This window comes from Notolepis coatsorum (genome assembly GCF_963971535.1).
Source record: "Notolepis coatsorum genome assembly, chromosome: 8".
In the NCBI taxonomy this organism is placed as follows: domain Eukaryota; kingdom Metazoa; phylum Chordata; class Actinopteri; order Aulopiformes; family Paralepididae; genus Notolepis; species Notolepis coatsorum.
The window spans coordinates 130,192,304-130,204,572 of NC_140172.1; the positions used below are offsets into that span (position 1 = coordinate 130,192,304).

The 12,269-nt window shown below is 43.0% G+C and overlaps 1 protein-coding gene across 1 annotated transcript in view; it reads left to right on the forward strand.

Annotated features, from left to right (window-relative positions):
* Positions 1-12,269, forward strand: part of slc8a2a (solute carrier family 8 member 2a) — a 137,182-nt gene that overhangs the window by 120,928 nt on the left and 3,985 nt on the right. The window contains exons 8-9 of the mRNA XM_084319909.1: positions 163-266; positions 7,031-7,143. Of these exons, the coding sequence (XP_084176035.1) occupies positions 163-266; positions 7,031-7,143 (217 nt within the window). The remainder of the gene's footprint in view (positions 1-162; positions 267-7,030; positions 7,144-12,269) is intronic.

Below are 12,269 nucleotides of genomic sequence, written 5' to 3' on the forward strand. Positions count from 1 at the left end.
GATGAAATTGTTCATGTGCTCTGCGAGGCTCTGCGTGTTCCTGTAGATTTGTATTTGTGTATTTTATGGAGAATAAAAGTTTATGTCTGTCTGTGTGTGTCTATGTGTGTGTGTGTGTGTGTGTGTGTGCATGATTGCGTATTTGTATGTATATGTCCACAGTCAAACTCTGCAGGTGCCCATCATTAATGTGGCTGAGTATGAGAAGCAGGAGAACTTTGTGATCGTGCTGGGGGAGCCCAAATGGCTCAAAAGAGGCATCTCAGGTGAGTGTGTTTTCCTATTTTACGGTTATTTTTTATGATCTGCATGCATTATAAAAAACCCATTTTCTGTTTCTCAGTAGGCTAATATACGGGTATGAACCGAATATTTGATGTATTGCTAGGAATCAGCTCAAACTACATTTGATTTCCTGCTGTATTTGTTTGTTTGCCAAATTGTCAAAGTCTGTTCTAGAATTATGGCTTACGTTTTGTTTTCGCTGTCAAGTTGAAACCGATAATATATTATCATGTGACCGCCAATTATTCAGTTTCAAAAACCTGGTTTAAAGGTGCTATAGATAACATTCAGCCACTAGATGTCGCACTAGAGCACCAGCATGTCATTTATCCAATCAGGTGCATTCCACGTGGAGAAATGGGAAGTAGGGAGGGGATACGTGCAACATGTAAACGACAACATTCATTCATTAATCATTTTTTGGGGGGAAAGCAATACTTTTATTCTGTACCTTTCTAAAAGCTCTGTGGATGTTTTTTTTTTATATATATATATATATATATATATATATATATATATATATATATATATAATTAGATTGCTCTACATTAAATCTATAGCACCTTTAACATGGCTTAGTCCTATACTAAAAAAAATATAAGAAGAAATTAATTCATTCAAAAACTTGGAAGATCTGCATTGGGGAGAAATGAAACACGTCTAGAACTATAGGCTTCATCCACGTGTGTGAAACAGGTCCTGAGTGTCCTGGGAACACAGACCAATAACCCTGGTGAGGATCCAGTGTCAAAACAATGACAACCCAACCCACCGGGCACCTGCGTCACAAACAGTAACCGAAGATTACACGCTGCCATTCACCGCTGTCTCCGGTACAGGTGCTGCGGCCTATTATGAATTTAGTATCGATTTCCTTCGCCCCCGAAGAGTCAGTGTGCCAACGAGAAGGTGCAGGATACTGGATATATGCGCTTGTTAAGGAGGTGAAAAGGAATTGATTACACCACACGTTTTTTTATGTAATTCATTTAATTCGCCAAGAGAGGGAATGAAAGATCGGCAACAGGGGGGTGGGGAGGCGTCAACACTTTAGGCAACCAACTTGCGCCTAGCCACGCCCCCGCCGCTCCGCTCTGCCGCGGCATTATGCAGCCGTAATCCCCCCTGTTTTCACATTGACGGTTAGCTCAACTCGTTCGCCGCCTTGCTGTGGAGCCTGCGGTTCAGTTGGTGACAAGTTCGAATCACTTCAATTTATTTTTTTTACGTTTAATTCATTTATCGCCTCTCTATATGTTATGGTTTGTAACCGACCCCAATCGCACAACACAAGACAGGTATGATGGTTTGCCAAGAAACAGATATTTATTGAGAACAGGGAAAAAGGGCACTGTCCCTTTAAGGGAGAAAACACAAAACACTGGAATAACACAAGAGGGGAAGGTAAAGTGCCTTTAAGAGGCGGGCAGGAAAAGGGAACACTAAGGGAAGGTATAAGGGAACGCCTAGGGACAGAGGAACTAGAGACTAGGAGAACTAGGGACAAAAGGGACAGAGGACTAGGGACTAGGAGAACTAGGGACAAGGAACTAGGTGGAACTAGAAAGGGGAGAACTAGGGACAGAGGGGACAGAGGGGACAGAGGCCCGCGGAGGCGGGCTGGGGACAGGGAGGACTGGGAGGACTGGTGGGAAACATCTGGGCCGCTCTGCAGAACTCTCTCGGCAGATCTCCGAGGTGGGTAACGGCGGCCGAGAGGGAGAGAGGAGAGGGTTAATGTACAAAGGGGAAAAACAGAGCAGATGCAGGAGAGGTGACCAGTCCAAATACCAAAGTTAAACAAAGTAAAACTATCTTCGTGAAAAATACACAAAGAGCAAAGTACCAAAACAAATACAAAGAGAATACTATCTTTGGTGTGAACAAACACACAGTGGGAGATGTAACGTCCAAAATAATATCCAAGTGAAACAAACAGAGGCACAACGCTGGGTGAGTGACTGTCAGATTAAAAAGGTGGTAATTCTTCAGTGTTAGAAACACACGAAAACGGAGATGATCTAGACAGTCAAAACTCACCCAGACGTATGCGTAATGGTGCAGGAACAGCAGCGGCGGCGAGGGTGTCGCCACCGGGTAGCTGGCTGTCCGAGCCGAGAACAGAGTGGTGCTGGAACAGGCGGCGGTGGCGAGGGTGTCGCCACCGGGTAGCCGGCTGTCCGAGCCGAGGACAGAGTGGTGCTGGAACAGGCGGCGGTGGCGAGGGTGTCGCCACCGGGTAGCCGACTGTCCGAGCCGAGGACAGAGTGGTGCTGGAACAGGCGGCGGTGGCGAGGGTGTCGCCACCGGGAAGCCGGCTGTCCGAGCCGAGGACAGAGTGGTGCGCCACTACTTGGAGTGATAATATCCACGAGAGAACAAAACAGAGGCATTACGCTGGGTGAGTGACTTAACAGTCAAACTCACCCAGGAGGCACAACGCTGGGTGAGTGACTTAACAATCAAAACTCACCCAGGAGGCAACACGCTGGATGAGTGACTTAACAATCAAAACTCACCCAGGCGTATGCGTAATGGTGCAGGAACAGCAGCGGCGGCGAGGGTGTCGCCACCGGGTAGCTGGCTGTCCGAGCCGAGGAACAGAGTGCTGGAACAGCGCCGGTGGCGAGGGTGTCGTCACCGGGTAGCCGACTGTCGGAGCCGAGGAACAGAGTGCTGGAACAGGCGGCGGTGGCGAGGGTGTCGTCACCGGGTAGCCGACTGTCGGAGCCGAGGAACAGAGTGGTGCGCCACTGCTTGAGTGCGCACCGGAACCGAGAGACGCATCTGGTGCGTCTGCGTGGAGGAGTGTGCCAAGCACGAAGGTCTGGAAGATGCGCGTCGGCGCGCTGAGGTCTGGAGAGCGTGCCAAGCTCGAAGGTCTGGAAGATGCGCGTCTGCGCTGGTCTGGAGAGCGTGCCAAGCTCGAAGGTCTGGTAGATGCGCGTCTGCGCGCTGAGGTCTGGAGAGCGTGCCAAGCTCGAAGGTCTGGAAGATGCGCGTCTGCGCTGGTCTGGAGAGCGTGCCAAGCTCGAAGGTCTGGTAGATGCGCGTCTGCGCGCTGAGGTCTGGAGAGCGTGCCAAGCTCGAAGGTCTGGAAGATGCGCGTCTGCGCTGGTCTGGAGAGCGTGCCAAGCTCGAAGGTCTGGTAGATGCGCGTCTGCGCGCTGAGGTCTGGAGAGCGTGCCAAGCTCGAAGGTCTGGTAGATGCGCGTCTGCGCGCTGAGGTCTGGAGAGCGTGCCAAGCTCGAAGGTCTGGAAGATGCGCGTCTGCGCTGGTCTGGAGAGCGTGCCAAGCTCGAAGGTCTGGTAGATGCGCGTCTGCGCGCTGAGGTCTGGAGAGCGTGCCAAGCTCGAAGGTCTGGAAGATGCGCGTCTGCGCTGGTCTGGAGAGCGTGCCAAGCTCGAAGGTCTGGTAGATGCGCGTCTGCGCGCTGAGGTCTGGAGAGCGTGCCAAGCTCGAAGGTCTGGTAGATGCGCGTCTGCGCGCTGAGGTCTGGAGAGCGTGCCAAGCTCGAAGGTCTGGAAGATGCGCGTCTGCGCTGGTCTGGAGAGCGTGCCAAGCTCGAAGGTCTGGTAGATGCGCGTCTGCGCGCTGAGGTCTGGAGAGCGTGCCAAGCTCGAGGGTCTGGAAGATGCGCGTCTGCGCGCTGAGGTCTGGAGAGCGTGCCAAGCTCGAGGGTCTGGAAGATGCGCGTCTGCGCTGGTCTGGATGTGCGTCTGGACGACAGCTGCGCGGGGGGTCTGAAGTGGATGACTGGGATGCCTCCCGTGGAAGTCTAGGGAGCGCAGACCAGTCCCACTCTCAGGCAACGGCGACAGCAGGCGAAGGCTGGAGCATACATCTCTACGCCGGAGAATCAATACAGCAAAGGCAGAACAGAGGACCTCCCGAAAGAGTCTAGAAGTTTGAGAATATGATACGGCATGTTTACAACACGACCCCACCCCGAAACGAGGGGAAGCGCCCTGGTATTTAAAGCCCACAGGGGGACTAATTAGCCTGCCACCACAGGTGCGAGAGATAATAGATAATCGAACAGGTGTGGCCACTGAGGGTAAAGAACGAGAGGGTGGGGGCTAGAGAGAGAGAGTGAGAAGGGAAAATAAACAGTATAGGCTTAAAGAAACAGAGAAAAGGTGGTGAGCAGCGGACAAAACATTTGACCCACATTAGATGATTGGTATAACGCTGCCCACGGAATTATAAACGCCCCCTAGCCCATCCGGTCAACATCAGATGACGTGTAGTAACTTCTAGAAGTACGTCTAGTTGGAATTTTTTATATCGCGCTGATTGCCATAAAACTGTATTGCATCATCAATATAATGCATTTGGGGCTATAGATCACGTTCTGGAGAAAGCTGCAGAAAGAGATGAAAACATACTTATACATTAGACCATACTTTACTATGAATATGTGAATGAAAAAGTTTAACGTTGCTACACAATGAACAATACATATAGGACTTTGAATGGGCCCTAATAATGGCAATGTAGCAATAGAATTTAAAAAGTTATAGCCATGCAAAGAAGGGGTACTTCTCCATAGACAAATAGAGCCGGCAACCTATGGTATATCATTAATTTAACCCAAGGCAACCAAAGTGTTAAGGTTAGAGTTTGTCGCAGAGCATGGCAATAGAATGCAGCCTATTTCCGCACTGCCGCTCTCTCGCGCTGCCGCGGTCACATGGGCGTCGTGGCCAATCAGAGAAACGCTGAACGCAAGTTGGTTGCCTAACGTGTTGACGCGGTGGGGAGAGACTGCTACACTCTCCCCCCAGGTGAGAGAGATTAGAGACTGCCACACTCTCCCCCCAGGTGAGAGAGATTAGAGACTGCCGCACTCTCCCCCAGGTGAGAGAGATTAGAGACTGCCACACTCTCCCCCCAGGTGAGAGAGATTAGAGACTGCCGCACTCTCCCCCAGGTGAGAGAGATTAGAGACTGCCACACTCTCCCCCCAGGTGAGAGAGATTAGAGACTGCCGCACTCTCCCCCCAGGTGAGAGAGATTAGAGACTGCCACACTCTCCCCCAGGTGAGAGAGATTAGAGACTGCCACACTCTCCCCCAGGTGAGAGAGATTAGAGACTGCCACACTCTCCCCCCAGGTGAGAGAGATTAGAGACTGCCGCACTCTCCCCCCAGGTGAGAGAGATTAGAGACTGCCGCACTCTCCCCCAGGTGAGAGAGATTAGAGACTGCCGCACTCTCCCCCCAGGTGAGAGAGATTAGAGACTGCCACACTCTCCCCCCAGGTGAGAGAGATTAGAGACTGCCACACTCTCCCCCCAGGTGAGAGAGATTAGAGACTGCCGCACTCTCCCCCCAGGTGAGAGAGATTAGAGACTGCCTCACTCTCCCCCCAGGTGAGAGAGATTAGAGAGACTGCCGCACTCTCCCCCCAGGTGAGAGAGATTAGAGACTGCCGCACTCACCCATCAGGTGAGAGATTAGAGACTGCCGCCCTCACCCATCAGGTGAGAGAGATTAGAGACTGCCGCACTCACCCATCAGATGAGAGAGATTAGAGACTGCCGCACTCACCCATCAAATGAGAGAGATTACCGCCTTCTGCGAACTCACCGCAAGGTTCACTGCAGGTTCGTGACATGCACAAGCTTCAAGTTCAAGTTCAGGTTTAGCTTTATTTGTCACATATAAGGTACATGTACATTATAGTGAAATGCTTGGTTCTGTATGAGCCCCCTGAGATTGTGCTTCATACAGTAAAAGAAACAGTTAAAGAATAAACGCCAAACGCTATACAAAATATACAATGTACAACACTAAAATGTACAAAATGCAAATGCAAGAACGAGGTAACAGGTAGTGCAAAGTGTACGTTCCAGATCCCTTGTAACCTGTCTGAGGTTATAATAATTCCTCAAAGGGGAAACAAAGGTGGTCGAAATAAAGGGCTTAGAAATGAAAACGCACCGCACCGTGAAGTTATGTTCCCAGACCCAGACGCTTAAAATAAACCAGTCACTGACGGATGACAGGCTGACCAAAGCCCTGCATCATTACTCTAAAGTTTAAACATATATCCATTTCTTTTTGGCTTCGCACAAAGCGATCATGTAACTCCTTCCAGTGTTCGGCCTCAGTGTCTCCTCTCCGTCCCAAGAGCCCTGGCAGTCGAGGTCCTGTGCGTTCTTCACTTGCTGTTTCTGTCCGTATGAATCCCTGTCATAAAGATGCCGGTTTTGTGTGTTTACACAGGAAACTGCGACTTCTTCGTTGGTTCTTTGTTCATTTCGCAGTATCCGCCTTTGGCGCGTCATGAAATAGAGAGGTTTCAAAGAGGTTCAAAAATATATATAATAACATTATAAAAGGACCCACGTTTATTTCCTGTTGCAGTGTTTGCTAAATATTTGTCAGGAAATACATTTGGGTCCAAATGATTCCTTAGCGACAGAATTCCAATGAAACCGTCTATAGAAGGTCATGAGAAATGCCTTCTATGTGCTCTGATTGGTTACTGTGTTTTGTGCCCTTTCGGGGGGTTACTCGGTCTACTGGCTGTGTTCTCTCTCAGTTCACTGTAGCATAGGCCCTGGTAATACCGTGTCATTGTATTGCATCTCTTTGTCTCCATGCTTCAGCGCTGCTGCTAAATCAGGGTAAGATACGACGGCTTGCAGACGTGACACAGACACACATTCAGTGCTTGTAGTTTTTCATTGTCTGTAATAGATGAGGCTTACGTTCCGCCCACCGCTTTCCCTGACAGGCCACCCCACCCCAGAGGAGGAGGAGGCCAGGAGGGTCTCAGAGATGGGCAAACCCATACTGGGGGAGCACAGCAAGCTGGACGTCATCATAGAGGAGTCTACTGAGTTTAAGGTGTGTGTTGTGTGTGTGTGTGTGTGGGGGGGGGGTATTCATTTATTTAACAACAGTATTACTGAATACAAGGATCAGACAAAAATATAACAATATTTATAAAGATATTTTGTGTACTTGTGGACATTTTCTTTGTCTACTCGTGGAAAAACTTTGCTTGTCTGAGGAAAGCAATGGCTGTGATTGGAGGATCAAGAAAATAGGGTGAAAGAGGGTAGAAGAAGATAGGTCAATTCTATAAAGTCAATAATAAACCGACAAACCAACACTGAACTCAACGCAAGACCTTTGACCTTTACATTTATTTTACGAGCTCCTTCAGTTGGAAACACTTTTTTCTAGACTCCCTCTGCTGATTATGCAGTAGTGTTGCTCCTTGTATGCATTACCATAACGGTTGGTGATGTAAATTATGAAAATGTCTGTGGAATGAGAGTTTATTCGGTAGCACTTTATAATAACACCCTGTTATAATACATTTATAAGGTATTTGTAGATAATGAACTAATCATGAACAAACCATTTATATACATTCATAAATGATTATTAAATCATTTATAACTATATTTGTATACCATTTACAAAGTATTTATAACGCATTAGTGGATAATGAACTAATCATGAACAAACCATTTATATACATTCATAAATGATTATTAAATCATTTATAACTATATTTGTATAACATTTACAGATTAGTTCTACATTATTTATAACTCATTATCAACATTGTTTGTACTTGATTTGTTCATCATTAAATAATGTTGTTTAATGTGTAGTAACACATTTGTAGATGCTTTGAAAAATGGATATGAAAAAACGACTATAGTGTATCTCCATTTATTTTTCATGTTCAACAAATGATTTGTTAAGACATTCATAAAACATTTATAAATCATTTGCAGATGCTATCGTGGGGGCCAATCTAAAGTGAAGCCTATTCATCATTAACAAGTGTCTAATACAGTTAATTATTTGTTTACTTTTTCATCACATGTTACAAATGTTGTAGGCAGCTTTCGGATACACCCTTCTTTGTGACATCAAACAGTGACAGAATTAGGACTAAAGATAAATGCAATTTTATTAACATATAAAATACATGTGCATGACATATAGTGTAACATCGGGGGGCACTAGGACCCAGGAGTACCCTGGCCAGGTAGAGTATCTAGAGAGGAAGTCTCACGCGAGCGAGACTTGACGTCACGTGTGTTGCACTGTTGCCGTCTGTTTGAATGGAAGCACAAGTTATCCGTGCTGCGTCTATACTTTCGCTTTTAATAAGGTATGAGCAGATTAAACACCTTTTTTTGTTGGTAAATCTATTCCATCATTTCCGACCTACAAACAACTCTTATGTTGTGTAGACGTTCGTGTAGATGTGGTGGCCGCTAACGTTACATTTGTTCGACACGACACACAAGAGTAATAATTATTTGTGTCGTGTCATCATCACTGAGCACACTGAGCACACATTAGGAACACATGTAACGTTAGCGGCCACCACATCTACACGAACGTCTACACAACATAAGAGTTGTTTGTAGGTCGGAAATGATGGAATAGATTTACCAACAAAAAAAGGTGTTTAACCTGCTCATACCTTATTAAAAGCGAAAGTATAGACGCAGCACGGATAACTTGTGCTTCCATTCAAACAGACGGCAACAGTGCAACACACGTGACGTCAAGTCTCGCTCGCATGAGACTTCCTCTCTAGATACTCTACCTGGCCAGGGTACTCCTGGGTCCTAGTGCCCCCTGATGTTACACTATATGTCATGCACATGTATTTTATATGTTAATAAAATTGCATTTATCTTTAGTCCTAATTCTGTCACTGTTTGATGTCACAAAGAAGGGTGTATCCGAAAGCTGCCTACAACATTTGTAACATGTGATGAAAAAGTAAACAAATAATTAACTGTATTAGACACTTGTTAATGATGAATAGGCTTCACTTTAGATTGGCCCCCACGATAGCATCTGCAAATGATTTATAGATGTTTTATGAATGTCTTAACAAATCATTTGTTGAACATGAAAAATAAATGGAGATACACTATAGTCGTTTTTTCATATCTATTTTTCAAAGCATCTACAAATGTGTTACTACACATTAAACAACATTATTTAATGATGAACAAATCAAGTACAAACAATGTTGATAATGAGTTATAAATAATGTAGAACTAATCTGTAAATGTTATACAAATATAGTTATAAATGATTTAATAATCATTTATGAATGTATATAAATGGTTTGTTCATGATTAGTTCATTATCCACTAATGCGTTATAAATACTTTGTAAATGGTATACAAATATAGTTATACATGATTTAATAATCATTTATGAATGTATATAAATGGTTTGTTCATGATTAGTTCATTATCTACAAATACCTTATAAATGTATTATAACAGGGTGTTATTATAAAGTGCTACCGTTTATTCATATAAAGTGTGTAAAATTAGAGTGTATAGTGTGTGTAAGATCAGAGCACAAGTGTATAAAGTGTGTAAGATCAGAGCACGAGTGTATAAAGTGTGTAACATGAGAGCACAAGTGTATAAAGTGTATAACATGAGTGTATAAAGTGTGTAACATGAGTGTATAAAGTGTGTAACATGAGTGTATAAAGTGTGTAACATGAGTGTATATAGTGTGTAACATGAGTGTATAAAGTGTGTAACATGAGAGTATCAGTGTATAAAGTGTGTAACATGAGTGTATAAAGTGTGTAACATGAGTGTATAAAGTGTGTAACATGAGAGTATCAGTGTATAAAGTGTGTAACATGAGAGTATCAGTGTGTAAAGTGTGTAACATGAGAGTATCAGTGTATAAAGTGTAACATGAGTGTATAAAGTGTATAACATGAGTGTATAAAGTGTAACATGAGTGTATAAAGTGTGTAACATGAGTGTATAAAGTGTGTAACATGAGTGTATAAAGTGTATAACATGAGTGTATAAAGTGTAACATGAGTGTATAAAGTGTGTAACATGAAAGTATCAGTGTATAAAGTGTGTAACATGAGTGTATAAAGTGTGTAACATGAGTGTATAAAGTGTGTAACATGAGTGTATAAAGTGTGTAACGTGAAAGTATCAGTGTATAAAGTGTGTAACATGAGTGTATAAAGTGTGTAACATGAGTGTATAAAGTGTGTAACATGAGTGTATAAAGTGTGTAACGTGAAAGTATCAGTGTATAAAGTGTGTAACATGAGAGTATATAGTGTGTAACGTGAGAGTATCAGTGTATAAAGTGTATAACATGAGTGTATATAGTGTGTAACATGAGTGTATAAAGTGTAACATGAGAGTATCAGTGTATAAAGTGTATAACATGAGTGTATATAGTGTGTAACATGAGTGTATAAAGTGTAACATGAGAGTATCAGTGTATAAAGTGTGTAACATGAGTGTATAAAGTGTGTAACATGAGTGTATAAAGTGTGTAACATGAGTGTATAAAGTGTGTAACATGAGTGTATAAAGTGTGTAACATGAGTGTATAAAGTGTGTAACATGAGTGTATATAGTGTGTAACATGAGTGTATATAGTGTGTAACATGAGAGTATATAGTGTGTAACGTGAGAGTATCAGTGTATAAAGTGTATAACATGAGTGTATATAGTGTGTAACATGAGTGTATAAAGTGTAACATGAGAGTATCAGTGTATAAAGTGTATAACATGAGTGTATATAGTGTGTAACATGAGTGTATAAAGTGTAACATGAGAGTATCAGTGTATAAAGTGTGTAACATGAGTGTATAAAGTGTGTAACATGAGTGTATAAAGTGTGTAACATGAGTGTATAAAGTGTGTAACATGAGTGTATATAGTGTGTAACATGAGTGTATAAAGTGTGTAACATGAGTGTATAAAGTGTGTAACATGAGTGTATATAGTGTGTAACATGAGTGTATATAGTGTGTAACATGAGAGTATAAAGTGTGTAACATGAGAGTATAAAGTGTGTAACATGAGAGTATAATGTGTAACATGAATGTATAAAGTGTGTAACATGAGAGTATATAGTGTGTAACATGAGAGTATCAGTGTATAAAGTGTGTAACATGAGTGTATAAAGTGTGTAACATGAGTGTATAAAGTGTGTAACATGAGAGTATATAGTGTGTAACATGAGTGTATATAGTGTGTAACATGAGTGTATATAGTGTGTAACATGAGTGTATAAAGTATGTAACATGAGTGTATAAAGTGTGTAACATGAGTGTATAAAGTGTGTAACATGAGAGTATATAGTGTGTAACATGAGAGTATCAGTGTATAAAGTGTGTAACATGAGTGTATAAAGTGTGTAACATGAGTGTATATAGTGTGTAACATGAGTGTATAAAGTGTGTAACATGAGTGTATAAAGTGTGTAACATGAGAGTATAAAGTGTGTAACATGAGAGTATAAAGTGTGTAACACTAGAGTATCAGTGTGTTGCAGTTTATTAACTCCTCCTACTGGCACCTTTCACCCATCAGATACGGCAGGGACTTACTGCCAATGGAATACTAGACCCGGTACAGTTTGTGCTACAGTAGCATGCATGCTGTGTGCTCTGGGATTGACTCTCACTAGATTTTCTATATTGCCAAACTATTTCATATTTCTGATTAGACGTGCATGAGAAGAGGCACCACTCTTTTATATTATTAGAAATAATAATATTGAAATTCTACTTTTATTTCTGCAAGCAAGAGTGGTGCCTCTTTTCCTGAACAGGCTACACATATTAGGTTGCGCCTATGCAATCAATCAATCAATCAATCCATCAATCAATCAACCAACTAACCAATGAATCATTCAATCTTTATTTATATAGCACATCTCATACAAACGCATGCAACACAATGTGTTTCACATGAAGAAAGCACTGCCTTTAATATCTAATATTTCTGATAAGAGCAATACATTTGCAGTATTTCCATCATTGTCAAGGCAGGGTTTTTGTATTTATTGTGACTTTCTCACACCTCAATTTGAAATTAACTGAGTGAATGTGTGTATGTTCAAGTACGTTCAAATGTGGTCAGAATTATTGGCAATTTTGTGGATAACAAATCCACAAATCTTTTTACAACTTTTGATTTCCA